This window comes from Saccopteryx bilineata, chromosome 3 (assembly GCF_036850765.1).
Source record: "Saccopteryx bilineata isolate mSacBil1 chromosome 3, mSacBil1_pri_phased_curated, whole genome shotgun sequence".
Lineage (NCBI taxonomy): Eukaryota > Metazoa > Chordata > Mammalia > Chiroptera > Emballonuridae > Saccopteryx > Saccopteryx bilineata.
Window position 1 is genome coordinate 286,983,967 of NC_089492.1, and position 27,038 is coordinate 287,011,004.

Below are 27,038 nucleotides of genomic sequence, written 5' to 3' on the forward strand. Positions count from 1 at the left end.
CCTTGTCTTCCCAGCGACAGTCACACTGCACCCACACTCCACACCACAAGCCCCAGGACCCTAGCCTGAGCTCTGCACGGAACAAACCCTAGTAAGGCACTTCCACTGCACCCCCGCCCCCAGGTCAGGGTGCTCCTCGGCTGAGCTGCAGAGACAATGAAGACGAACAGGCTTTGTTCAAAGGTTGCTATCTATCTTTTTTGGTTTCCTTTCTTGCTTTTGTAAATAAGGTTGTTTCATGTTTCAAAGAAAATGTAAGTGAGCCTCTCCCCTGCCTCTGCAGGGTGCTGGGACCCTGGCTCTGGGAGGGAGGGGCCAGGCCTGGGTGTGGGCCCTCTGTGTTGGGACTTCCTCAGACCCAGAGAGGAAGCACATTCGAGAATGGAGTTTGGCTTTATTAGGCAAAAAATAAAATTAGAAAGTCGACACACATGCCCACTATACAAATGGGGGCCAAGGGACACCATCTCTGAGTGGGAACCATCTGTGGCAGTTGGACTCAGGGTCCTGGTGTGGCCCCCAGCCCCCCAAATTCCTGTGTTCTAGGGTGAGGGACAGGGCAGGAAGCAGCTCTCAGGACAGGAGTGGGGGAAGAAGAGAGAGAAGTCAGAGCATTCTTCTTCCCCACATGGTAAAAAAAATTACTAAAAAAGCACCCAAAGCTTAAAAAAACTAACCCTCCCTGGCAGGGAGAACTGGGGGCATCCTGCTTAACCCACAAAATGCCTTAGCCGGCAGAAAGGTGTAGAAAAATAAAATGAAACTTCATCCCTGAATGATAGAGTGAAGACCTCCCTTCCTGCCCCCATGACTCTGGACTCAACGGGGCAGCCAATTCCTCTCCCAGGGGCACAAACACACTTGCTGTCACACGTGCTGCCCCCCCGCTGGTCGGTGTCCAAGGCCTTGGGCCACAGGGACGGGGAGTCTGACATCCATAGCGTCTCACCCCTCCCAGCATCGAGAGGCTCCCTGTGCCAGACGAGGTCCCTCCCTCCTCCTCTAGGGGCAGGACGGGGACCCCAGCACCAGGGCAAGGGGGGGCAGCCTGCAGTGGGGGTTGGAAGGGCAGTGGTGGAGACCGAGAGGAGCGGGGGAGGAAAGAAAGCCAGCCCAGGTGGCCTGAAACCAGAGGTCACACGCAGCAGCCGACTCTGACAGCAGAATCAGAGGGAGAAAGGGGGTCTCAGTGGCCGAGAGGAGTTGGGCTCACGGCGGGGCGGGGTCCGGTCGCATCTGTGACCTGTGGGCTGCCCCGGGCAGTCCTACGGCACAACTGGGCTGAGGGCCAGGCAAGGCCCCCTTCCCGCGGGCAGCCCCCGAGGAGGGGCCCTGCGTAGTGTTCTCAGGGTAGCAGGACTGCCGCCTGGGAAGGTCACCAGAGGTAATAAAAAGGGGGTGCACTTAGGCAGAAAGAAGTCTGGGGGTGAGGTGCTTACACTAGTCCTGAAGGCCCAGTTGGGCCCGAGACCTAGGACTCTGAGGTGCCCAGGGCTGGGATCCTAGGCATTAACCTGCCCAGCAGGAGAGCCGGAGGGCAGGCCCGGCCACGGGGCAGAGAATGCTCGTCCTCAAGGGGCCTGCCCACGGGAGGCTGAGTGTCCGCTGGGCAGGCCTGAGGACGAGTGACACAGAGACCATCCCTCCCGCCTCCCCAGGGAGCCTGAGGTGCCCGGTGGGACAAGGGAATACAGTACTAAGATGTGACCTCGGCCCGTGCTGTGGGGTCAGGGCAGCCCGGCTCCTGCTGCAGTCACAGTGGTGGTGGTGTCCCTGCAGGCGGGGCTGGACCGGGGAGGGGGCCCGGGGCCATGAAGCCCCTGGGAGGTCCCTGGCTTTGGGGCAGCACCAAACACAACTGATGTGAGCCAAGAGAGGGGCGGGAGGAGTGTGACCTCACAGCCGCGCTCAACCGCAGTCTGCGGGGGAGAAGGCGCCTGAGGACAGGACTCAGCCCGGTGTGTCAAGGGCCCCGGAGGAGAGGCGAAGGTGGCAGTGGTGGCAGTAGCGTACACCTGGGTACACTCTCGAGACACTCTGGGCACCGGGAGGCAGAGGGCCGCGTGGTCAGCGCAGGCTCTGGTACAAGTAGGCTGAGGTGAAGAGGGCGTTGGCAGCCAAGCTCACGGCCAGAAGGCCCTGGACCAGTGAGGGGCCGAAATGACCTTCGAGAAAATGGAGAGACCAGTCAGAGGCATGAAGGTGGGAAGATGAACTTGGGGTGGGGGTCTCTGTGCCACTAAACACCCCTGGCCCACCAGAGCCGCACCTGTGGGCCTGAGGCCCCGCCCCCCAGCTCTTTTCTGGTGCCGAGGACTCCCACCCGGAAAGACACTCCATCCTGGGGTCAGCGGGTCAAGCCCTGCCACCCCTCCTGAGCCCATGCCACCCACCAGACCAGTGTTTGTACCTCGCTGATGGGGTAGGGCCGTGACCTTGCTTTATAAACAGAAAACGGACTTTAGGGAAATGAGAATCCTGCCCAGGCCTTAGAGGTAGGCAGCCAACTGGGATCCTTTTCCCCAAGTCTATGCTTAGGGCACGACCTCAATACTGCGGGGTGTGGGGTCACACTCCCAGATCCCAGCTGATAGGGGGGCAGCACCCTTTCTTTCCAGGAAACCTCCCTGCACCCATCTTCAAGATACCGTGGGCCCCACTCCCTAGAGAGCACCAGGTGCTGACCTCATATCTGCTCCACAGGCCGCAGCCCGTGTGCTGGTCCCCAGCGCCCCCAGAGCCCCTTCCCAGGGGGCGCCCTCCCAGGGACCTGTCTGCAAAGGTGATGTCTAACAGAGCAGCCACAGGCCGCACTGGCCAGTGGAGCCCCTGAAATGAGGCTGGTGCAGCTAATGAATTAACTTTTGTTACCAAAATTTAACTTTGTTATAATCTAAATGGCCACCTGTGACCAAAGACTAATATAACAGGGAGCACAGAACCAGACCCCATCAGCGGGGAATGTGGTCTGCTGAGCCACAGGCTGGACCCAGAGGCCCTGGGTGGGTTACCTAACTGTCCTGTCACTAGAGGGCCCTCGAGGGGTCTCTCTTTGTCAGGGCCCTCCAGAGAACAGGGGCGATGGTGGCTGCAGACCGAGGCCCCATACTGCCCGGCCCTCCTCCCCAAACCGGCGTGCTGACCTCTCCAGGCAGCAGCCTCCTCTGAGCAGCCCCTGGTGGTGGTGTCCACCACACAGGTGGACGACTGAGATGAGTCGTCCTCCTTCTTGATGGAGCGGCTGCCGCAGGCGCTGGCTCTCTCCGGCATGGACCTCATGTCTGCAGAGAAGAGGGCGTCTCGGTGGGCACTCCCAGTCCGCCCCCAGAGACAGGACAGTCTGCGTGTGGCCCACCCCAGACAGGGGGGAGCCTGATACCCGATTGGCTCCCAGCTGCCAGGAGGGGAGTTGGTAGATCAGGAGCAGCAAACCCCACAGCCCACAGGTGGCAGACGCCGGCCACAGTGAGGCTCCCAAGTCAGCGGGACAGGGCGTGCAGAGACTGGGACGCAGGGACTCAGCCTGCCCTTCCACCAGGCTGGCCAGAACTCAGGCCCAGTGTGGCTGGATCTTCTGACATCTCTTGATGTGAAAGACACAGGAATTCCACATGTTTGTGTGAAAACTTTAGATTTTCAAGGTTGAGGCTTAATTTAAAAAATTTTTAAATGCTTTGTAGACCAACATCATTTGAGCAAAATGAAAATATCTGCTACTAGACACAGCCCGATAGGGCACAATGCATTTCTGACCCATACTAAGAGACAACCTCAAGGTCAATTGTAAAACAAGAAAATAAAGCTCTGATCAGGCAGCTCAGGTGGCTAGAGCATCATCCTGATACACCAAGGTTCCTGGTGTGATCCCCAGTCAGGGCACCTACAAGAATAACCCAATGAGTCTGACCAGGCGGTGGCAGTGGATAGAGCGCTGACCTGGGATGCTGAGGACCTAGATTTGGAACCCTGAGGTCACCAGCTTGAGTGTGGGATCAAAGGCATGACTCCAAGTTCGCTGGCTTGAGCAAGGGGTCACTGGCTCAGCTGGAGCCCCCGGTCAAGGCAAGTATGAGAAAGCAATCAATGGTCTACGGCCATACCACCCTGAATGCACCTGATCTCGTATGATCTCGGAAGCTAAGCAGGGTTGGGCCTGGTTAGTACTTGGATGGGAGAAAGCAATCCATGAACAACTAAGGTGCCACAATTACCAGTTGAAGCTTCTCCTCTCTCCCTTCCCGTCTGCCTATCCCTGCCTGTCCCTCTCTGTCCCTCTCACACAGAAAAACCCAATGAATGCATATATAAGTGGAACAACCAATTGAGCTCTCTCTCAAATCAATAAAAGCCCCCCCCCCCCAAAAAAAAAGCAAAAAAATAAAATCAGTCAACAGAAGGCAATGTCCTGGAAGGTTTAAGGTCACAAGAAGCCATGCCAGAGGCTACTGGAGCTTGAGATAGTGGCTGCACACACTGGGATAAGATCAGGACAGCTCCGTGCAGCCTTGTCGTGGGTGTCCCTACTGTGCACTGACCACAGAGGCTCCAACCAGCCCTACTGGGCTCTTCTGCCTCCCGGGAGGGCGCTCAGAGGGTCATACCCACAGTGTGCTTCATGTCCTGAGCCGGCTGCCTCTGTGGGACCTGGGGTGGCTCGACGCTGAAGAGGCTGCCGTTGTGGGGCAGGTGTTCGTCTGAGCTGCTGGGGGTGCTGGGGGCCTCCCCAGGGAGCGACGGGAAGAGCAGCAGCTTCTGCCCCTTCAGGTTGAGTCGGGCAGGGCTGATGAGGGGCCTGCGGTGGCGCAGAGAGCCGGAGCTGGAGGCCACCGAGCTGGCCACGGAGGGCGCAGGGGAGGGGAGCGGGGAGGGGCAGCTTCCCGCCAGCAGAGAGAAGTAATCTGGAAGGCAGAAAGACAACAAAGACAGCGCCGGTGATGTGTGATCGTCTGTGACAGTGAGCCTGCCCCAACTGTTCTGCTCCTCCATCAACCCAGGAAGAACGACAAGGCTGTGCAGACCGAGGGCACCGAGGGAGGAGGAGCATGTGCCCTGCCAGGCAACGGAGGGAAGGGAGAGGGCCACAGAGCCGCAGCCATGGCCCTCTGCCTCCTAATTCTATCCAAAGCCCTGGCACCTCTCTCAGCTGAGAGCAAGGTCCACACAGAAACCCACTCTCGAGCACTAAGGTCAACTCACCCAAGCCCTGCTGATGGTGGGACCCGGAGTGTGCCATCCCCATCGCATTCGCTGGGAGAGACAACAGCATTCTATCTAACCCTGCTAGACGGAGGCACAGGGGTGGCAGTCACTTGCCCGGGGCTGCAAAGCTGGGAGGCACGGGCTGGGATTTGAACACAGACCTGCCTGGCCCCCAAGCCCATGCCGTCCCACCCCACGCACAGCTCCGGAAGCCCCGGCCCACACGCTGCCCCCACCCGAGGAGCTCCCTGTCACTCCTCCTGGCTCTCTGTCCTTACCTGAAACAGGAACCTCCGCAGATCGAGACACCTGAGACGGCGGGCGACTCCCACTGAACAGATACCCCGAGTCTGGCCCGGAAAGAAAGGGCACACAGGTCAGGCCTGCCGAGAGGCCAGGTGCCTGCCCTCTACCCCCCACGGCTGCTCTGCTGAAAGCCAACCTTTGTCATTTATATCCCTGCCTTTCCCAAAGGGCAATTAACCTAGGTCATTCCATTTTTTTTTTAAATTTTATTTATTCATTTTTAGAGAGGAGAGAGAGACAGAAGAGAGAGACAGAGAGAGAGAAGGGGGGAGGAGCTGGAAGCATCAACTCCCATATGTGCCTTGACCAGGCAAGCCCAGGGTTTCGAACCGGCGACCTCAGCATTTCCAGGTCGACGCTTTATCCACTGCGCCACCACAGGTCCATTTTTAAAGAATAAACCAAGAGGCCTGACCTGTGGTTGTTCAATGACCAGGAACGCTGAGGTCCCAAGTTTGAAACCCTAGGCTTGCCTAATCAAGGCACATAACAGATCCTCCCCAATTGCCCTTCTCTCTCTCTCTCTCTCCTCTCTCTAAAATCAGTAACATCTTAAAAAAAAAAAAAAGCAAGCCTGACCAGGTGGTAGCGCAGTGGATAGAGCATCGGACTGGGACACAGAGGACCCAGGCTCGAGACCCCGAGGTTGCCAGCTTGAGCGTGGGCTCATCTGGTTTGAGCAAAAATTCACCAGCTTGGACCCAAGGTCTCTGGCTTGAGCAAGGGGTTACTCGGTCTGCTGAAGGCCTGCGGTCAGGGCACATGTGAGAAAGCAATCAATGAACAACTAAGGTGTCGCAACAAAAAACTGATGATTGATGCTTCTCATCTCTCTCCGTTCCTATCTGTCTATCCCTCTCTCTGACTCTCTCTGTCTCTGTAAAAAAAAACAACAAAAAAAAAACAAAACAAAACCCAAGAGGCCCTGGTCTGGTAGCTCAGTTGGTTAGAGCATTGTCCTGATGCACCAAGGTTGAGGGTTCAGTCCCAGTCAGGGCACATACAAGAGTCAACTGATGTATGCGTAAATAAGTGAACAACAAATCGATGTTTCTCTCTCTCCCTTCCTTTCTCTAAAAACTATTTTTAAAAAGCCTGACCAGGCAGTGACCCAGTGGATAGAGCGTTGGCCTGGGACACTGAGGACCCAGGTTTAAAACCTTGAGGTGGCAGGCTTGAGCGCAAGGTCGCGGGCTTGAGCCTGAGGTCGCTGGTTGAGCAAGGGGTCACTGGCTTGGCTGCAGTCCCCCCATCAAGGCATGTACAAGAAGCAATCAATGAACAACTAAAGTGCCACAACTACGAACTGATGTTTCTAATCTCTCCCCCTTCCTGCTTGTCTATCTCTGTCTCTTTGGCTAAAAACAAAAGAAACAAACAAAAAATAGCAAGAAGCTGAGTGCCCGTCTGACCAGGTGGTGGCGCAGTGGATAGAGCATCGGACTGGGATGCGGAGGACCCAGGTTCGAGATTTCGAGGTCGCCAGCTTGAGCACGGGCTCATCTGGTTTTTTTTTTTTTACAGAGACAGAGACAGACAGGGACAGACAGACAGGAACGGAGAGAGATGAGAAGCATCAATCATCAGTTTCTCGTTGCGCGTTGCGACTTCTTAGTTGTTCATTGATTGCTTTCTCACATGTGCCTTGACCATGGGCCTTCAGCAGACCAAGTAACCCCCTGCTGGAGCCAGTGACCTTGGGTCCAAGCTGGTGAGCTCTTTGCTCAAGCCAGATGAGCCCGCGCTCAAGCTGGCGACCTCGGGGTCTCGAACCTGGGTCCTTCCGCATCCCAGTCCGATGCTCTATCCATTGCGCCACCACCTGGTCAGGCGGCTCATCTGGTTTGAGCAAAAGCTCACCAGCTTGGACCCAAGGTTGCTGGCTCGAGCAAGGGGTTACTCAGTCTGCTGTAGCCCCACGGTCAGGGCACATATGAGAAAGCAATCAATGAACTAAGGTGTGGCAACGAAAAACCGATGATTGATGCTTCTCATCTCTCTCCGTTCCTGTCTGTCCCTGTCTATCCCTCTCTCTGACTCTGTAAAAAAAAAAAAAAAAAAAAAAGGCAAGCAAGCTGAGTACCCACCCCCTGGCAATCTACAACCCCCTCTCCCCCAAGACAGTCCCCAAAAGGCTTTGGCAGGGCTCCAAGCACCCCCACCCTGAGGGCCTGGAACGCCCCTGGCTCCGGGTGGGGTGGGGGGACAGTTCCAGACAACAGTCTTTTGTGGGAGGGCCAGGTGCTGGGCCTCCAGGTTCCCAGTCCCGGGGCTGCCATGGCCCCCTGCTCCTGCTGATCAAGGGCTGAGGAGGCCCAGTGTACCAGCTCCTGACCTGGGCTGGGTCTCAGCGGGGACTCGCATGGAGGGACTCGGGAACTGGACTAGTTAAGGGTTTCCAGCCATGCTGGTGACGCAGACATGTCCAGGGTCTAGGTCTCTGCCCTGAGTAACCCCGCCTTCCGTCCCACCATGGAGGCCTCAACGCCACCCGCTGCTCAGTTCAAGCACTGTGTCTTCCTGTGAGCTGTCCCTCCTGCAGTGGGACCATCCTCTAGCTACAAGGACCACCTACATACACATAGCTGGGTTCGACCCCAACTCCTAAAGGCTCAGAGGGTGTCTGACTGAGCTGGGACCCCCACGTGGCAGAGCTGCTGAGGGAGTCCACGAGACAGTGACTGCAGGTCAGCAAGCTGGTGTAACCCAGAGGGTATACAAATTTCAGAGAACGGGGTCCTGCCCGGGGCCCAGCGAGCCTGCTCCAGCCCCCAGGGCGATGCAAGCCCAGCCACATGGGGCCCCGAGCAGGAAAAGCCTTGCCAGGAAAACCCTGCAGGGAAAATGAAAAATGAGCCAGTCTCAGTGACAAGAATCAGGTCCCAGTAGTACCAGGGTCCACGTGTAGCAAGCGCTCGGCAAATGTGACTGACCTGACCTGAGTCCTGCCCCTGGACCACACAGAAAGTCCGGGGACAAATTTTGTGCTCCCAGGTCTAAAAACAACGGCAAGAATAAGAAGAACGGGGTAAAGAATCTCGCAAAGCGCATGAACCTTCATTGCGCAGCCACTGGACGCCGCTGCCCTCGTGAGCACATTACACACACCATCTCTCTTAGCCCTGAGGCTAAGAGGTAGGTTCTACAGCTGGGTTTCTTTTCCATGAGGGAAACTGAGGCTCAGAGTGGTAAGTCCCTTGGCGAAGGGCAGCTGCTGATTTGAACCCAGGTCCTCCTCCTGTCTTTGCAGCAGGAACCCCAAACCCCCAGCTGTCCTCAACCAGAGTCCCTGTGTCCAGCCGCCCCCAGGCCAGCCCAGCCCCGTGCCCAGGTGCCTCTTACCTGCACGGGTCAGAGAGGGTATGGTTCCTAGCGAGAGGGCCCGGCTGAGGCGGCCTGGCAGTGAGGAGGGTGAGGCCCGTCGGGGAGACCGGAACAGCTGCTGGCTGCCCAGGGGCAGGAACCTGGGCGCCGGGGTTGGGAGGAACAGAGACGGCGAAGAGCCTGTGACGCTCGGGCAGGGTATGGCCAGGCCAGGGCACATGGGGAAAAGGCCGGCAGAGTCTCCGGGCAGGTACCTGTGAGAGCCCGTGGGCAGGGGAGAGAGGAGGGTCAGCCTGGTGGGCTCCGGGGGAGCCTCCGCCCAGCTGCCCCCCACCCCGTGCAAGGTGGGGCCTGAATCGGGGTCCCAGAGGAGGCGTGCATTAGTTGAAGCAGAAAAGCAGTCCAACCACATTCACACCATTAGGGTCAGGTGGCTGGGAGGTGCCAGTGTGACCCGCCCCTCCCCGCATGCCCCCTCCGATCGCCCTCAGCGTCACAGCAAACTAGTTCCACTACGAGTCTCGGTATTAAAGTGACACTGTCGCCCTTGCCAACCTCACGCCAGGCTCTCAGTAATGGCCAGTGGTCTTGGGCTCCTCCTTGTCCTTCCTGCTCGTGTCCAGAGCCCCCTGGCAGCAGCTGAGCTCAGGGGCCCCCGCTCCCTGGGCCCTGACTCCAGGAGTCCAACTGCTGCTCTCTGGCCTCAGACACTGGACACTAATCTAAAGCCCCTCAAAGGGCAGAGGGTGGGTGGCGGCCAGGCTTAGGATCCCCAGGAAGAGACACGCAGGACACAAGCCAGACTCGAACTTGGAAAAGACCTGTAAGCGACCGCAAGGCTGCCCAAAAGACAGAAGGTGACAGTGTCTCTTTAACTCGAGAATGGTACAAATCACACAACAGGACCTGGTGGCCCCAAGCCAGAATGTCAACCATGCTTCTGATTAAGGCAACCGATTACAGAGAGGGAGGGAGAGACAGTTAATACATTAGTCCGCCCACCGTCTGGACAGAGCTGCGGGAGGTCCAGCCTTACCTCGTTCCAAGGGACAAATGAGCCCATGGACAATGTGTCGATGGACAGGCAGGCTGGCTCAGGCCCTGCAGCAGAGCCGGGGTGGCTAAGGGACCCCCTGGGCCCATCACAACCGAACGGGGAGGGCATTGCTAGCCCAGCTGCACTCTGCTGAGGTCCACACTATTTTCTACCCCCGCTCCTCCCTTTAAACAAGTTTTGAGTCAAGTGCAGGGTCAGTGTTGCCCTCCTGGAGATCATGTGACCTTTTTAATACCTTCCAAAGGGCTGGCAGGCCACCTGGACTTCAGAACCAAAGGCGGGCTGAGTGTCTGAGGGAACACAGGGAAATCAAGGTAGGAGCTCATCAAACCAATCTGCAGAATGGTCCAGCCAACCTGGCTGGCCCCAGGTGTGCATGCCTGTATCCCACCTGTCGCCCTGTCCTGAAGCCTGTCTTGACAGCCACCTCCTTGCCCCCAAGAGAGCTGGGGAAGGCTCCACTCTAAACAGAACATGTGATTTTGTGCCTTCAGTTTAGAACTGTGAAGCCATTCGGCAGAAGGGGAAACTTCAGGCACTGCAGCTGGGACCTCTGGCCAACCCGCTATGATCATGCAGAAAGCTGCCCTGCTGGGGCCTACCCAGCAGGTACAGCCTGACAAGCAGAGCGCGCCCAGGCCCCCCCAGCAGATGGCAGCAGGGCTCTGCTGGGCACCTCCTGTGCTACCCTGACCAGCCAGCCCTACTGAGGGCCCCCTGCATCGAGCAAGCGAGAGAGGGTCTGAGCAAGGCTACAGGTTTCAGAGGTGGTCAGCAGCCCAGGACCAAGTGAGGTCTTGGTGGCACTGTCCCCGATCCTGCTCACACCTGTGGCTGCCCTATGCTAAACACCTGAGCCTCGTGTCCTCTGGCCCAGACACTGTCCTGTCTCTGAAGTCACTGAAAATGCTGGCATTGAGGGGGAACAGTTCTTTGGTCTGATCCCTCTCACTGTGACACTCAGTGGCATCACTCAACTAGCAGATCCACATGAGGTGCCAAGTGTGAGTTTGTCACGATTCTGCAGAGCACGGTCCCCAGGAGACCCCTGTGAAAGGAGTCCCATCGCCCCTGCTCCCGAGAGCTGCCTAAGGACCAGCACTCCCTCCCGCGGGGCCCGCAGACTGCCCTGCGCTCTCAAACCCCGAAGCCAGACCGCATGCATGACCACTGAAATAAAGAGGTCTGAGGAAGGGCAGGGTGCTTGTACTGCGTCCCATCCGACACTGAGGGATGCTGTCTTCAGCCCAATCCCAGTCCAAGCTGGGAGCGGAGGGAGCACGCATAGTTCAAGCAGCGGTTTACTGAAATGGGAAAATCCCACCCAGCAGGTCATGTGAGGATGGCTGTGGCCTGAGCCTTTCGATGCCCACCTTGCCAGCTCCCAAACCTCCTCCTGTGGGCATGCCCCTATCCCAGAGTGCCCACCTGGCACTGAGGAGGCCTCATAAGGAAAATGAAAGAAAAAACAAAAAAGACGTGGTACCTGACGCCCACCGGTCAAAGCAGGGCCCCGGAGGCATTTATTTAAAATACAGCATCAAACACACAACATCTACGGCCGGGAGTCGTGGTTACAGCGATTAGAGGGTCACTAGACAATCACCGCGGTTCTACGACAGGACCAGAGATGATGAGACACTCAGCAACAGACAGACAGAAGACAGGCTCCTCTCAGGCTGGCGCTTCGAGGCGGTTTGCTCCTGGGCAACTGTTACTGGAGGAGCCTGCTTGGGCTGGGGTGGGGACCCCAGCACCAGAGGGAGACGGCTGCCACGTGTACCTCCCTCCATCTCAGGGACAGGCTCCCTGGCAGGGAGGACACACTCCCACTTAATGAACCCCGATCCCAGCGGTGCCTGTACTTCTGCGGCTGCTGCCAGTAACCTTCAGGAGGTGCTGGAATTTGCTCCAAGTAATGAAACTTGAAGGGACAGAGGGTAAAGTTACACAAAACTCTACAAAGGCCAGGAAGCTCCCTTCACCAGTGTCTTCCCGCCCCGCCCGAGGGCAAGGGCAGACATCTGCTTTGCAGGGAGGGGCTCCTGGCCAGATAGAAAGCTGGTTATGATTATTATAAATAATTTAACTTAAATACACACACACACACATACAGATGTCCTGCTTCTACTCCAAGAACGCCAAGAAAAGCAGTAATTAGCATCATGCCACCAGCTTCCTTGAGAACGGGAGACTCCAGATACAAGGGAACATAGCCAAGAGTCCCCTGGCCCCACCTGGAAATGCATCTCCCCTGGCCTCCGGCAAGTGGCTGAGCTGAAGGGGCAGGAAGCAGGCTCAGGGTCGGGCTCAGCCGTCCACCCTCCTCCTGTGCTGTCCGTGGGACCAGCTCACCCCAGAGAGGCAGGCAGGGCCTCGTCTGAGGCCACACATCTCACCGGGCAGCCTATTAGGACCCCATGGACACGAACACTAGCGACAGTGGGGCTCAGGGGCAACTCTTGTGCTCTCTGGGACCTCTCTTGGGGTGTGGTCAGGGCCTGTGCCCCCTAGCCCACAGGCCATTAGTGGGTGGCCCCTTGCATGGAGCTTCCTCTGGGCTCTAGTGTGCGGAGTGGAGGAGGTAGACATGGAGGGAATCTTACACTCAGAGTGACGAGTGGCAGGACGTGGGCCCTGGAGGGAGTGCGTGGCCCACTCTGGGGTCATCAGAGAACAAAACACCAGGCAGAGGACAACCCTGGTCCAGCCTCCTGCCCTGACCCCTGGAGGTAGCCCTCAGGCCAAGAACTACCTCACGTGTGGACAACACCTCGGGTTCCAGACTATCCACACCGAGATCAGGGGTCCTGGAAAGGGGTCTACCTCATTTCACAGAGGGTAACCTGAGGCTGGGAGAAGCAGGGACCTGCAGGCCCAGAGCTAGTGAGCAGCAGTCTGGGTCAGACACTAGCCCTCCCCTCCCACCAGACCAGGGAGAGTGATGCCAAAGCCCCTGTGGGCTCTGTGGCTGCCCCACAGAGAAGTGGAAAGAGGTCTCAGCACCCTCCGTGAGGGGATCTAGGGGCCCAAAAAGTGGTGACAGGGATAGGCCAGAGTGACAAAGTGACAAATGTCCTGATATCCTCATGGACCTGCATGTCCCTTAGGCCGCTTACCCAGTGCTAACCTTGGGCAACTAGATCTTTCCCCAGACATCATATGGAGGGGTGAGTGGAGAACTGTGGACTTCCCAGGGCTGGGGCCTGGCAGGGCCAGTGGAAGCCATTCAGGCCCCGCACTGCCGGCGTCATGGTCCAGAAAGCCTGGACCCTGTCCCTGCAGGGGCAAGTGGGTGGCCCAACCTTGAGGGTCAGGCTCCTGACTCCCCAGGGCACAGCCAGGGGCTTCCAGAAGAGTGGGCAGGGCATGCGTGCCCTAGTTCTGTCTGTCTGACCCACGGTTGTGCCAAATAAGCAGATGAACAAAGGAAAGACTTCAGATTCTCCTAGCCTGGGCAAACTCCCTGCCCAGCTGGCTGTTCAAGAAAGCTGCTGACCACAGCAGACACAGGATTTCCTACTGTCCACCTGAGTGGAGCCATGCCCTACAAACTCATGGTCAAGGCCAGTCTGGGCCCAGGACTGCACCCTCCATTCCCGGGGAGGAGGCTGAGGGAGTAACGGGGGTCTTGGAGTGGGAATGGGACAGTGGACCCAGGGGGGCAGCCTATACTCCTTCTGGTTCCACAGGCTTCCAGCAGGGCTGGCCGGGCACTGGGCAGGACCAGAGACAGAGCAGGAAAGTGACGTGGAGATGAGGTACAGGCCTTTCCTCTGGGTCCCGCTCAACAGCACCTGCCCGTATCAAATTGCCCAAGTGGTCAGGCCATGCGACAAGGGCCCAGCCTGCAGCCACTGTCACCAGCCCATGCCAGGAGCCCAGAGACAGGGCTGGTAGAAGGAGAAGCAGGAAGCAGGCCCACAACCTTCACCACACAGTGTCAGAGCCAGAGGGCGTGGCCAGGATGGGGTCGCCATAAGGAGGCCCAAGTGCACAGGCAGGCTGTGGGTGTCACCCACAATCTGGTCTTGGGGCAACAAGGGGTCTTTGGCCAGAGCAATGGTGGCAGTGGTGAGCAGCTAAAGGGCACTCGGGGAGCATCTTAGGTTGGGGGGTGACTGGTGTGGAAAGGAAAAGGGGAGGGGCAGGCCTGAGCCCTCAGGGCAGTGGAGGGCTGCGCAGGGGCAGGAGTGAAGCAGGGAAGAGAGATGTAAGACAGAGTGCCTGCTCCAGGCTGGGGCAGAGCTCTGGGGCCGTCCGTCCATCCTCCCCCCGCAATCACTGCTGCTTCTCTGACCTTCGGGGCCGAAACCTCCGCGGGCCCATAGCCTTCCTCGTGGCCACAGCCGCCGTGAAGCCCACCAGGCAGCACAGGGACATGGCGCTGAGCTTGAGCGTGTCCAGCCAGCTGGGCGAGGCGGCCTGCAGGTACTGCTCAGCCAGGTGCAGCCCCAGCAGCAGGGCCCACAGGCAGGTGGAGAAGGCGTCAATCCTCCGGAGCCTGCAAGAAGAGCAGGGCTTGCGAGGGCATCCTTGGCAGGACAAGACTCCTCCCTGTCTCGCCACTTCTTGCCTCCCCCATCGGCCCGATCCTGCTTAGAAGATAGAACCCAGAGCCCAAAGAGAGCCCGGACCTTTCACCCCGCCTCCAACATGAACACGCTGCCTGACTCTGAGCAGGTGAATGTGTCTAGCCTGTAAAATGGGGCCAAGAAAGCTCCCCCAGAGTCACCAAAATGCGCAGACACCATTCAGAACAGGGTCTGCTACTGCACGGGGAGAGAAAGCAGGGGCCCGATAGCACCCTCAATTCTCATAAGGCAGGCGGTCAGCACCCCAACTTTGCGGACCAGGAGCCCAAGGTGGAGAGAAGCAAGGCACAGGCCCTAGGAGCCTCAGTGCACAGTGGGAAGCGGTGCACCGGCCTGATGGTGCTGCCCCCTCCAACGTAACGCAATTGCATGGTCTAGCCTGCCAGACTCCCAGCTGCTGGGAACAGGTGTGTCGAGTTTCAGCTACACAGCCTGCAGCCCAGGGCTGCACCCAGCAGGCCCTCTGGGCTCCAGCCTCACTGAGCCCTGCATTAGACAGGAGTCGCAGCAACCGGGGCAGACCCGCTGGGCCCCACACGCACCTGATCCGGCCGGCCAGCAGCATGGCCAGCAGGCAGGTGAGCAGGCCCAGCACCACAACGCCGATGCGGTGGTTCCGCCCAAAGGCCCAGGCCTCTCGCAGCTTCTCTGCCACGTGCTCAGGCAGCAGGCCCAGCAGCTGCCGCCAGCCCTCAGCCCCAGGGGCAGTGCCGTTGTCAGGAGTGGCTGAGCCATTGCCACCCGGCAAAGCTGGGGGCAGGGTGACCCCTGGGGCAAAGGGGTCACTGGTGCCATACAGTGTGGTGGCCAGCAGGAAGGCACAGGCCAGGAAGGCGAGGGCACGGAGCACGATGACCTGGACTGGGGCCTTCACCGCGGATGAACAGAAGCTCTGAGGAAGGAAGAGACCGATTAATGAGCTGGCCAGAGCCACCAGCAGCCACTGCTGCTGCCTACCCTATGCTCGGGGGTCTGACCAGGGTCCCAGATCACTCGCTGAGGAACCCACGCGGGGCCTGATGACAAGAGACGCTGTCTTCCTATGCCTGAAATTCTCAGACGTGACTGCTCTATTTCTGGGCCTACCGCCGAGCTCCACGGACCCACCCAATTCCAGGGCTTCATTCCACTGTGAAAGCTACCGTGCGGGGAGGGGCCTCTTGCATGCTTTAAAGAAACCTTTCTACTATTATGGTGACCTTATTCTTTGAAGTAAGTTTTTCAATAATTTTGCCAAATTCTCACCAAAAATTCCTACTGTGATTTTACCTGGAATTACAATAAATATATGATAACTCTGGCCAAAGTTAAAGATATAGCACTAAGTTGTTCAGTCCAGGAACATGGTGGTGAGCAGAACAACCACAGGTCCGAGTGTCCTACTGTGCAAACGTGGGCATGTGGGTTGGTGGCATGGCCGTGTGGTCCGGCGCCTGGCTCTAGACTAGAAACCACATGCCAACTGAACAAAGGCATACTTGGGAACCCACGGGGGTGGGTAGGAATTTCTTTCTCAAGGGGTGCAGATATAGTTTTTACGTCTAAATGCACTTGCTAATGTATCAGATTTTAAAAACCAGAACATTCTACTAAGTACCGTGATAAAATGTTAACAAATTTTAGCCAAACAGTGTTGGGTTCAAATTCTGGGGCCTTGGCACACCAGGGACTCTGCCCCCTCTGCCCCCGCTTGGTTTCCATGGCTGCAAGGGGGAGGCTCACAGCCTAGGAGGAGAGCCACCGCATGGGCGTGGGGAAAGAATGTCAGGTGCGGGAAAAGTGCCCAGACACAGCAGGGCAACTCAAGACCCTGTCAAGCGGACCCTGGTACTGAGCCATCCTGCTCAGCACACCTGCTCTAGCTGCCGACACAAAGGGGCCGGGACAGGGTAGAAACGCGGCCCCACGAGGAGGTTGTTTCCCCAGGAGAAGGGTCTCCCTCTGGAGAGCTGCCCTCTAGTCCGTGGGCCCCCCCCATGAGGGTGTTCCCTGAACGCCTGTGGGCGCCCCACTCAGTCCAGACCTGCGTGTGGCCCTGGTCTGCCTCCCGGCGCTTGAACTGGTGGCTGAGCAGTAGGGCGCGCAGCTGGCGGTTCTGGTGCTTGATGTAGTGCTCCACGGCCGCCTGGCACGGCCGGCAGAGCTTGTATATCTGCTCCAGGTGGTGCCGGTACACTTCGATCTCCTCGTCGTACCTGCTCTGCGGGGCCGGGGGCAGAGGCTCAGGGTCCTCGGGTCAACTGAGCCAGCCCCTGTCTAGTGGGTCAAACCTGAGTTCACTTACAAGTGGGGTGACCAAGGGCAAGTCATCCCTACTCTGATCCTGCTTCTTCCCCTGCCTGAAAGGACAAACAGCACACTGAGCATGGTGACAAGGGCCGGCTTGTAGTCTGGGCCGCAGCAGGGACCCACAGGTGGTGGAGACTCTCCAGAGGACACTTCTGGAGGCCAGGGGCTGTGAATGTGGCCCCTGCTTCTGGACTCGAGCTCCAGGGAGGTGGGGGCAGCCATGGGAGAAGGTGGCTCTGGGCCAACACTAGCCACTCAAGCAGATGGACACCCTAGAGGCAGGGCCTCCCCTCCTGTAAATCCTGAGTCTAGAAAGCACTAGAAGGCCCTTGCGAGCTCAGTGAGAGCTGCAGGGTCCTTGGGGCTTCAGGAATAGTCTGAAAGACCAAGTCCAACCCCTCCCCTCCCTCTAAGGACGGAGCAACTGTTCTCTCCGTCTCCAGGGCAGCCAAACATCTCCGTCTGAGGTGGCCTGCAGGGTTATTGCCCGCCCCTCCCTGGAGCCAGACTCTCCAGAACAGCTGCCCTGGTTACCAAGTCACACGTGCCTCTTCCTTTCTGAAGATTCTCACGTCTCCCTGCCTCCCTCCCAAGCTGGACCTTGGGAGGGCCAGTGTCACTGGGCCTGAGTGCTGCAGGCCACACCCACAGGTCCCACGTGGGAAGGCAGAACTAGCTAGATAACAAGGTTGCTAGGCACCATGGGAGGCCTGGGGGAGGTGAGCCTCCAATACCCAGCCTCTCAGCAGCGCCCAGCCTCCCACCCCTTCCCAAAGCCAGGCGCTCCCTCCACCATCTCTACAGCAAACTGCCCTGCCAGCTGGTAGGCAAGCCTGACTCACAGGGACACAGACAGGATGGATCTGACAGGGCCCCGCTGGAACCACCCGCCCTGCCCAGGGACAAGCGCCTCTGGACAGCAGGTGCTAGGTTTCCATGTTCCCAGGCTTGGAGTTAAGAGTACAGGGACCACGAGACACGGAGAACAGAAGTGCGCTCCGACTGGGATGGGAGAAGACACAACTGAGATATGGGGCTGCATGGGTCAGGGTGAGGGCCCCTCCCCACCCCCTCCCTGCCCAGCCCTCACCTCATCGCGAGGCGAGAAGGCGGCCAGCTGCTTGACCTTGGTGGTCTGGTGGTGGCTGCACCTCCTGCACAGCAGCACCTGGCTGCTCACCCACTGCTGTGGCGGCGTGGCGGTGGCGGTGGCGTGGGGGCTGGGCGCGCTGCTCACCACGTGGTTCAGGTGCTCCAAGTACTGAGCGGGGATTGGCTTGTTGTAGTCGCCATTCTGGGGGAGGAGGGACAAGAGTGAGCGGGGGAGCCCCGACCCAACGGTGAAGCTGCCTGGTGTCCTAGGCTCCGTGTAAAGATGGAGGCCCCAGACGGGACACTCCAGGAAGTGGTGGCAGGCCTCAATTGGTCCCACTCTTTCTTTCTACGCAACAAACAGAAGCTTTCCTCCCGCAGAAATTTCGCAGGGAACCCCAACAGGCAAGCTGCTGGGAGCGCAGCCGGGAACCAGGTCTGGTGCAAGGGCCCACAAACGAGGGCCACAGTCCTGCCTGTGTCTGTGAACCAAGTTTTCTTGGACTGCAGCCACTCATTTGTTTACTGCATGTGGTGTCGCGGCAGAGCTGAGCCGTGGGGACAGAGACAGTGTGGCCTCAAAGCCTTAAGTCCTCCCTGGCTCTCGGCAGAGAGCCTGCCAACCCCCGGTCCAGCGCAAAGCAGAGAGTGGGTGTGAGCTGGAAAGACCCAGGGTTGAACCCCAATCTGCCAACTTCAGTGGTGTGACTCTGGACAAGTCACCTGGGTTCCCTGGGCCCGTTTCCTCCTCGGAGAGGGGCACAGGGCCAGGGCTATGGTGAGGGGAGGGCCTGCCAGACCCTGAACAGGGCGGGGAGGGACGTGGGCCTGGGCCGGGCGCACCTCCTGGAAGCCATTGTACTGCTCACAGTGGGGGCAGTCCCAACAGTTGCGGTTCCCGTAGGGCACCACTGTGTCTTGGTCGCAGAACCAGCAGTTGACTGTGGTGTGCGTCGGCTTCGTCCTGTGCACAAGGAAGAGTACAGTCAGCCAAAAGCCCTCTGCCCTCTGTGCACGATGGAGACCAGGGAAGGAGTTCGGGAGGTCGGACTAGGCAGGGCAAGAATCTTGACTGGACATTCTGCATCCACTGGGAGCACTCCAGGCAAAGGCCCCATACCCCAGTCGTCCTGACATCAGATCTCTGGGCTCCAGCGTGCCCATGAGGGGACCCAGGACCACCCACCACATTGTCCTGGGACTCAGGCTGGTCAGGCCACAGGGCCAACAGTGATCGGGTCCAGGGCTGATACCCTCCCTGTGAGGCCTGTTTCTGGGCTTCAGAATTGGTGCTCCCAGGGAGCCTCCAGGCAGAAGCCACCTGTGCTCCACAGAAGAAAAGTCCCCAAGAATGGGGGCCAAGATGGCGGAGGGGTAGGGACCAGAGACAGCTGCCTGGCCTGGGGCCAATCCTCCCCGGTGGCAGGCCAGAGGCCTTCCCGCCACACATGTGGTGACAGGTGGGGTCTGCAGGATAATCCCAGGCCAGACACTAAGGGCTCTGTGCTCTGGGCACCTCCAGACACCACTGGCTACGGGGATAGCAGTGCAACAACTGCCCAGCAAACCCCGACAGTCCTAGGAATCTAGACACATCGTGGGTGATGGGAGGCAGCTGCTTGAGCCCTGGGTCCTGGCCAGGTCACTCCAGCTCTAGGGGTGCCTGGACACTGCTGCAGTGGGCAGCACAACACACAGATGGCCCTGCTGTCTACAGGGTGGCCAAACCCCTGCTTCCAGGAGCCAGAGGCCCCAACTCTGCCAACTTCTAGATGTGAGACCTGGGAGCTCCACTCTCCCTCAGCCCTCTTGTCCTTCCTTCCTTTCCCTCCTTCTGATCTGTGTGCCTACGGTGGGGCTTGCAAAGTGCAACACCATAGCACCCAGGGCATCTGTGTCTCACAAGGATTCAATGACGTAAGACATATAAAGGTGCTTCACAAAGTGAAGGGGCAGATATGTCACTGTCCTGTCTTTTAAGAGCAGAGCTCCTACTCTAGATACTGGAGCTGCCTCCTGCCTTGCTCCTCTACCAGCCATGGGCAGGTTATAAGAATTCTCCAAGCCTCAGTCTTATTACCTGTTAACTGGGGGTAAGAACATCTCCTTCACGAGGGACAGTGTGTGAGAAGTGTTCTATGGTGCCTGGTCAAAACACCCAATAATAGGTAGTTACGCGGGAAGGGCAGAGAGAGGAGGCTCAGCAAAGTCCCCCCCATAAACCCTTCAACCCACAGACGGATAGAGGAGATGGAACCATGCCCTGCAGGGACAGACCCCAGGGTCCAGAGGACACCCCCTGCCCCAGCTTAGCCTGAAGCCCTCACAACGGATAAGGGACTGCCCTGTCACAACTTGTCAACAGCACAGGCCCAGAGAGTACGGACTGGAAGCAGCAGTACTGTGATCACAGCATGGCCACTGGGATAGCATTGTGCTTCCGAGAACCTCCACTTCTGTTCATGTGGCCAGCAGGGACAATGGGAACCCCTGCCCAGAGCGGCTGCTGAGGATCAAATGAGAACACTAGGGAAGTGCTGGCCCGCCAGGCAGCTGGTTATCCCTCAGCATCGAGAGCTTCCCTGAGCTTCCCGCAGTGTGTGGAAGGAGGCGGCCAGGCCTGGGCTAGAGGCGCGGACTCTGCGCCGCTGGCCGAGACGCTGATGCTGCGTACCACGGGCAGGGAAGCACCCGGCTTTCTCTTTGTTAATTGGTACCTGCTGTACAGGCCTCTCTGTGACTGCCCAGGGCGTGTCTCAGTGGGTGATGATGCCAACTGGTGGCCTCTCTGATCTGCCGCCTGGGACCCTTCACCCCTTTTACCCTAAAATAAAACCTCACCATGCCACACCTGGCCTCTGGCCTCAAGCCAAGCAGAAGAGCTGGCAGCCCGTGACTAGAGAGACAGGGAAGGGGACAAGGACACTGGCCCGGGGGACCAATGGCGGTGTGCAGGAACTGCAGCCTTCCTGGGAGCCCGCCTGGAAGCCCCTCCCACTCCAGAAGTCATCATTTCCACTCTGAATCTCCAGCTCTGTTGCTAGGGAAATGAGCAGGCCTGGAAACCAGCAGCAGGAAAGGGAGGGGATCAGCCTTGGTCCCTAGGGCAGGCGGCCCCGGCTCCTGTCACTCTAGGCCTGCGCAATCCCTGCCCAGGGTGTGTGAGGAGGGCTTCTCTCAAGGCCAGAGCAGCGGCTGCCCGTCTTGGCCAGGCAGGGCCCACAGGCCTGTGAGTGGCAGATGGGCTCGCAAAGCGACAGGGAGCTGGGCGTGAAATTGCCCCCCCACCCCCCCGCACAAGCAGTGTGCCTCCCATGCGTTAGACACATGGGTGTCTGGGGGCTCTACCTGACACTGATCTCACAGCCTGTGCAGTTTCCACGGTTGGTCCTGCAGTCCTGGCCTCTGGGTCTGAACCTGCCTTCACCTGGCCTGACACAGGAACATCTGGGTCAATCCCTTCTGAGCCAGATTAGCTCTGGCCCTGCTCTTGCTTGGGGAAATGCTCCCCTCATAAACCCCCAACTCACTTCTCCCTAAGCCAAACCTGCCCCAGCAAGGCTCAGGGACCACTCACTCAGTGGAGCTCTGATGCGCATGGACAGAATGCCCCTGTCTGCCCCAGGAGGCCTGGAAGGTGCATGCCCAGCTCCCACACTGCCTCATGATGAGCACTTGCACTCTGCTGGGACCACAGAGGCCAGAAGAGCCGAGAGCAGGGCGTGACAGCAGCAGGCCCTGGACTCCGTCCTTCCATAGCCTGAGCACACAGGGGGAAAAAGATGGACGTATGCCCTTAGTAAGTGTCACCCCATCAGTCCTGAGCATGGACATTTAGTAAAGACAAAGTAATATCCCATCATTCCCTGTGATGGGTGTGTGTGGTTTCTAGGGGTGAGTCCACCACTGAGGGCTGCAGCTCCAGGTCCTCTGCCCAGGACCCTACCAGAAGATGGGCACAAGCTGTGGGCCTAGTGCTGTGCCACATGGAGATAATATGGACTTAGTCCCTGTCTGCGCAGCCCAGAGTCTGGGGAAGGCCAGTATGTCAGCTGGGTTCCACCAGGCTCTAAGAAGTGCCCCGCCTCCCCAGGAAGGGGCCTGGCAAGAGGTCTCAATGAGTCTGACTTGATTCTCTTCGAGGCCAAGAGGCCAGCCTCTGGCAGGGCTCCAGGGGTCACCCAGGGCAGTCTCACAGGTGAGGGGGTCCTTGCCAGACCCCTAGTTGGCTCCTTGTTTGCTCCTCTGTGTCCTGAGTGCACGATACGTGTCATCCTACCCAACAGGGAGAGTCCGAGAAGGTGCCTCTGGGCTGCAGCCACAGTGGCATCGAAATGTCAGCCAAGACCCAATGGGCCTCTGGGCAGAACAGCAGCCCTGCCACAGCAAGACAGAAGCACCCCCCCACACACACTTCTCTGGGGGCAGGCCCAGCCCGGAGTGGGCAGGTCCAGGACATATGGCCTTCCTGCCAGGCCCATCCACCTTGTGTCTTCTGAGCTAGGCTTGCAGAGAGGCAGAGATGAGCAGGCTCTCCACTTCTGACCTGGACACGGGGACAAGAACGATGACCTCACGGGGCAGCTGGTGACAGATGCCAGGAAAGGCCAATAAGCAGAGCATCCGCTGTCGCCCTAAAGAACAGGTTTGCTGGCCAGCAGGGCAGAGGAACAGATGGCATTCAAACAGCGGGGCTGCTGGGCAGGGGGACCGCCCAGTGTGCGTGCAGAGAGCCGCATCTCCTAAGCCGGAGTGCAGCACCAGGACAGCATGGAGACAAGCGAGTGGGAAATGGAGACTGTGGTCACCAGGACAAGGCTCTGCCACTAAACCTGAAAGGTGCATCCTCTCAGTCTTCTAATGTGACAAAGTAGACAACTCAAAAAACACCTTAGGGGCCGTGGCTGGCCCCTGAGGTCCCGAGCAGAGACACGCTGGCAGAGGATGGATCTAGGACATCATGCAGAACAGCAGGGTCCAGGGCTGGGCTGGACTCAGGAAGCCACCTCGACCACCCCGACCCGGGGAGAGCAGGCCTAGGGAAGGGTAACCCGGCTTTCCACAGTGTCCCAGCGCCAACAACAGCCAAGAGCGCGAGGCCGGATCAGGAGCCGAAGGGCCAGCGAGGAGTGGGACCTGCTGTCCACAGCTGGGTGCTGGAGAGCAGGAAGCCCAGCTGCCAAACCTCCTTTCCTCAGACGGAGAGGGGGGAACAGCAGCACCTGCCCCCCAGGCTGCACCAGGTGCCTGTGCACAGGTGCTGGCCTGCATCATCAGCACTGAATCATGAACAGTACCGGACCCGAGGGAGGATGCCAACAGGTGGGGATGCAGGTGGGACCGGCCTGCAGCTCTGGGAACACTGCAGCCCCTCAGGGAGGGGACCTCTCCCTCCAGCTTCCTTAGCCATCTTCCCTCCATGTCCCTCCACCTCTGTGCTGAGCAAACACCCACCAGGCCAAAAGCAATCCTCATGTGTTCCCTGGAGGCTCATTCAAAACCCGGGCCATGACTTTCGTTCCTCTCCATCATGGTGTTCTCCTCCCCGGGGGAGAAGGGCTCAGTCTCTGCAGGGCTGGTCTTGCTTCTGAATCATGACAACAGCCAAATTAAGACCCCCAGACAAAAGCCAGTGCTCTGTGGGCACCTCAGAGTGTCCTTTGAAGGGCTGGCCCGTCTCAGTCTACCAGGTCCCAAGGTGGCTCACGGGGCCCCTTGGGCTGCTGCAGTGAAGAGTCTTCAAGGACCTGGCTAGCTCTCCTGGCCCACCTCTCTCAGCACTAGAAGCACAAGCCACACAAGCATGTGACTCACACACCAATCAAGCCACATCACACACCAAAGCGGTGTGGCAAAGCTGGGGGACAGTGCCCTGGCTCAGGCTCCTCTCCTTGCAGCAACACTCCCCCATCCCAGGTTAAGTGGGAGGAGGCACCATCCAGGGAACAATCTGGCCCTGGACCCAGCTCTGTGTCAACATGCTCTGGAGCCTGAGCAAATCATCTTGTTTCTGTGCCTCAGTCCCCTCCTGTATAAAACGACAGGTTTGAACCAGCTGGTCCTGCAAGCCCTCCCAGCTTCCAGAAACTGCACAGGAACCGGGACACCAGAGATGTGGGTTGTCAGGGACCCCCACATTGAAGAAGCTGGGGCTCCTTCTATCCCCGACTGCCTTCCCCTGGAGGCCGCCCCCTCCTTAGCCTGCCAGTCTGGCTCATTCTACAGTCACAGCTGATGTCCCTCCTACCCCTTCCTCCTCTGAGAAGCCTGTGACTCAGTCCCTCTCACTTCTTTTCCTCCTGGGTGAGAAGCAGTACATGGTGATGGTTAAGGAAAAACATCCAGACTGCCCAGGTTCAAATCCCAGCTCCGCCACTTACTGCCAAGTGACTGTGGGCAAGTGCCTTCACTTCTTCCACTCAGAATCTGAGCTTCACGCAACCCTTGCTGAAACTACGAACCCAGTCACTGTGTCCCCAGAATGTTCTCACAACCCCACCTTTTCTCTCTGTCCCCTGGGAATGGAGATCAGATGGGGAGACAGTCGGGCTGCAGTCGAGGTCCATGAGACAGGTTGCCCCTAGCCAGCTCAGCAGCAGCTGCAGCCCATTTGAAACACTCCTGAAGTGTGCCAGCCTTCCCCATTCTTGGAGGCAGTATGGCCCAGAGGTTGGGAATGCAGGTTCCAAGACCAGACTACTTCAGATGACACCCTGACTCTTCTGATTAATAACAGTTCGCTTAGTTCCCCTGCCCTCAGCTTTTCTGGCGGGAACAAGGGTCGTGACTCTGAAATGGGCTAACGTGATATTAGCGTAGGAGACCTGAACGCACCACCCAATATCATGCCATCCCAATGTGCTCTCCAGGACCAGGGAGCAGGGCTAAGGGGAGCAAAGCAGTCAGAGCGCGGTCCGATCCCTGCCGGGTTCCCCCGCAGGGTATGGGGGCCGTGCTGGGGGAGGGGTGACTGCGGACCCTGCGGCTCGGCCCGCACAGGTCTCCCTGGGGGAGGAAGTTGGTCAACCACGTGCTGGCCGTTCTCGCCCACCCCGCATTCCTGCAGTCCCCGACCCACTCCTCAGCCGCTTCCGCGTGAGGATTCCAAACCCAGTCCTGTTTCAGGGGTGAGGGGCGTGCAGAGCGGGTCTTGGCACGTGGACACAAAAGCCCACCCCGCCGCAATGCTGCGGCCTCGCCGGGCTCGGGCAGGGAGGCGCCGAGCGGCGCCGGAACCCGCTGCGGGGAGAGGGCCGCGGGCGCACGGCCGCCGGTAGGCGGCAGGGGCGGCGGGGCCGAGGCCGCATGGCCGCGCGCACTCACCTCCGCGCGATCCGGTAGAGTAGCACGCCGGCCGCGGCGCACGCCGTGACCCCCAGGCCGCCGGCCAGGCCGGCCGTGGGGCAGCGGGCCAGCAGCGCGCTCACTCCCTCCATGGTTCCCCGCGCGATCGGCGGGTGTCGGACGGCGGGCGGCAGGTAGTTGGCAGCACTGCGAAGGAGGGCCACGGGAAGATCGCGAGGCGGCGGCGGCGCGCACCTCCTCGCGCCGTGACCTTCGTCGCTTTGTAGCCGGCGCGGGCCCGCCCCTTGACTCGGCGCGCTCCCGCTATGCAACCAATCGGGGAGTGGGGCGAGCCTGGTGGGCGGGGCGCCGGGAAAGACGCGGCGGCCTGGCAGCGCCCTCTTGCGGCCGGAGGTGGGAGGCGGCAGGCGGCGCAGTCCGGCCTGGAGAACTGCGCTCCCGCGCTCTGCACGCCCGTCCCGCAAAGTAGGCCAACCTTAGCAACTAGTCTTTGCTCCTGCTGGTCTTGTTTTCCCAACGCTTAGCCAAACAGGGCCTATGTGCGCAATGCTGGTTTGATGTAAAGTGCAGCTCTTTAAGCCACTCCAATGGTCAAAAATAATTTACATGTTAGGGAGGAGGTTGAAGAAATCATTGGACAAGCCATACATCTGAACACAATGTAACTATTAGAATGTCAGAGCTATAGGTATTGGTATGATACACTGTTCAGAAAAAGCAACATGCACATTAATTTTAATAGTATCAGAAGTTTCAATAAATCTCTATATGCACGCTTGCTTGTAGAAGTAGCAGATGGTTAAATGAAGTACAAGTTACTTCCAGGAGGTGGGATTAGTGGGGAAGATTCATTTTATGTGTTTTAGTATTACGGATTTTGGCTAAATTGCTTTTATAACTAAAAAGAAGTAGGAAATGCTTGTATTTGGTTACACAATGTTTGTGTTCCCACAATTTTCCCAGTGTTTTGGGGGTCACCATTAGAGTTCTCACTGTTGTGGACAGTGAGAGGTTCTTTGACTAGTTTCCTGTGGCCAGTTCATCTGCTCCTCACCTAGCTGTGTGCATTAACAAAGAGCTGCCTGGGGAGAGGGGAGAGAGCCCACAGGAAACCTGGGGGTGACTGAGTCCAAGTCCAAGCTGGAAGCTCCTCATTCTCAGAGGTGGGTGTGGATGCAAAGGCCTTTAATCTGCAGTCCTGCTGCTTTCCCCAGCCTGGTGCACACAGAGGGATGACAGGCCACATTGTGTTTAAGTCCTTATTGGAAGGTTCAGCATCTGCATAGTAACCCATTCACAGGAAGGAGTCTACCCTGGGCATCACCGGTTCCAGCACAGCTCCTTGGGGATATTCCCTGTGGATGCACAATCACTAAGTGAACTAAATGGAATGGTTTGCTGGAACTAGGCTTCAGAGTCAGATCATTCCATGGTTCAGGTGCCCCTACTACCTTTCCTTCATCTACTGGACAGGCAGTACAGACCTACCACTGGCCAGCTCTATCTGCCGTCTCCGAGACCCCAAGCAAGTCGTGTAAACCTCTGAGCCTCTTATTTGTAAAATGTGGATGATGATAACACCTGCCTCCCAAGGTTGTCAGAATCAAGAGAGAAAATATACACCACCTTGCACAGTGCTTGGCACACACTGGGTGAGCAATGAGGGTTTTAAAAGTCTTTTTTATATACAATATTCCTTAAAAGTAATAAAATCCCAATGACTGAGCTTGTGTAGAAGAGAAATAAAGCTTGGCATTTCTCTATTAACAGCTTACACAGTGCCACTTACCATTTAAAAATCCTAACAAGCCCCTTGACAGAGGAAGCATCGCTTTTCCTGCCTGTTCCTGTCCTACTTTTGGGGCCCATGT

General features: G+C 58.2%; 1 protein-coding gene across 1 annotated transcript; it reads right to left on the reverse strand.

Annotated features, from left to right (window-relative positions):
• Window positions 1-389: 389 nt before the first annotated feature.
• On the reverse strand, window positions 390-25,437 carry TMEM201 (transmembrane protein 201). Its single transcript, XM_066270513.1, has 11 exons — window positions 25,186-25,437; window positions 18,706-18,826; window positions 17,861-18,064; window positions 16,505-16,681; window positions 15,024-15,373; window positions 14,187-14,390; window positions 8,848-9,083; window positions 5,478-5,549; window positions 4,602-4,898; window positions 3,144-3,281; window positions 390-2,165 (listed from the first exon to the last, which is right to left on the reverse strand). Exons 1-11 carry the CDS (start codon window positions 25,296-25,298, stop codon window positions 2,068-2,070), a joined length of 2,010 nt encoding a protein of 669 aa, XP_066126610.1. The 5' UTR covers window positions 25,299-25,437; the 3' UTR covers window positions 390-2,067.
• Window positions 25,438-27,038: the final 1,601 nt, after the last annotated feature.

Bases quoted from the DNA above. Each gene is read 5' to 3' on its own strand.
- TMEM201 (XM_066270513.1), bottom strand. From the start codon at position 25,298: ATGGAGGGAGTGAGCGCGCTGCTGGCCCGCTGCCCCACGGCCGGCCTG. The intron at 5,550-8,847 runs GTAAGAGGCACC...TTTCCGGGCCAG, and splicing joins ACCCTCTCTGACCCGTGCAG to ACTCGGGGTATCTGTTCAGT. The intron at 4,899-5,477 runs GTAAGGACAGAG...TCTGCCTTCCAG, and splicing joins TGCGGAGGTTCCTGTTTCAG to ATTACTTCTCTCTGCTGGCG.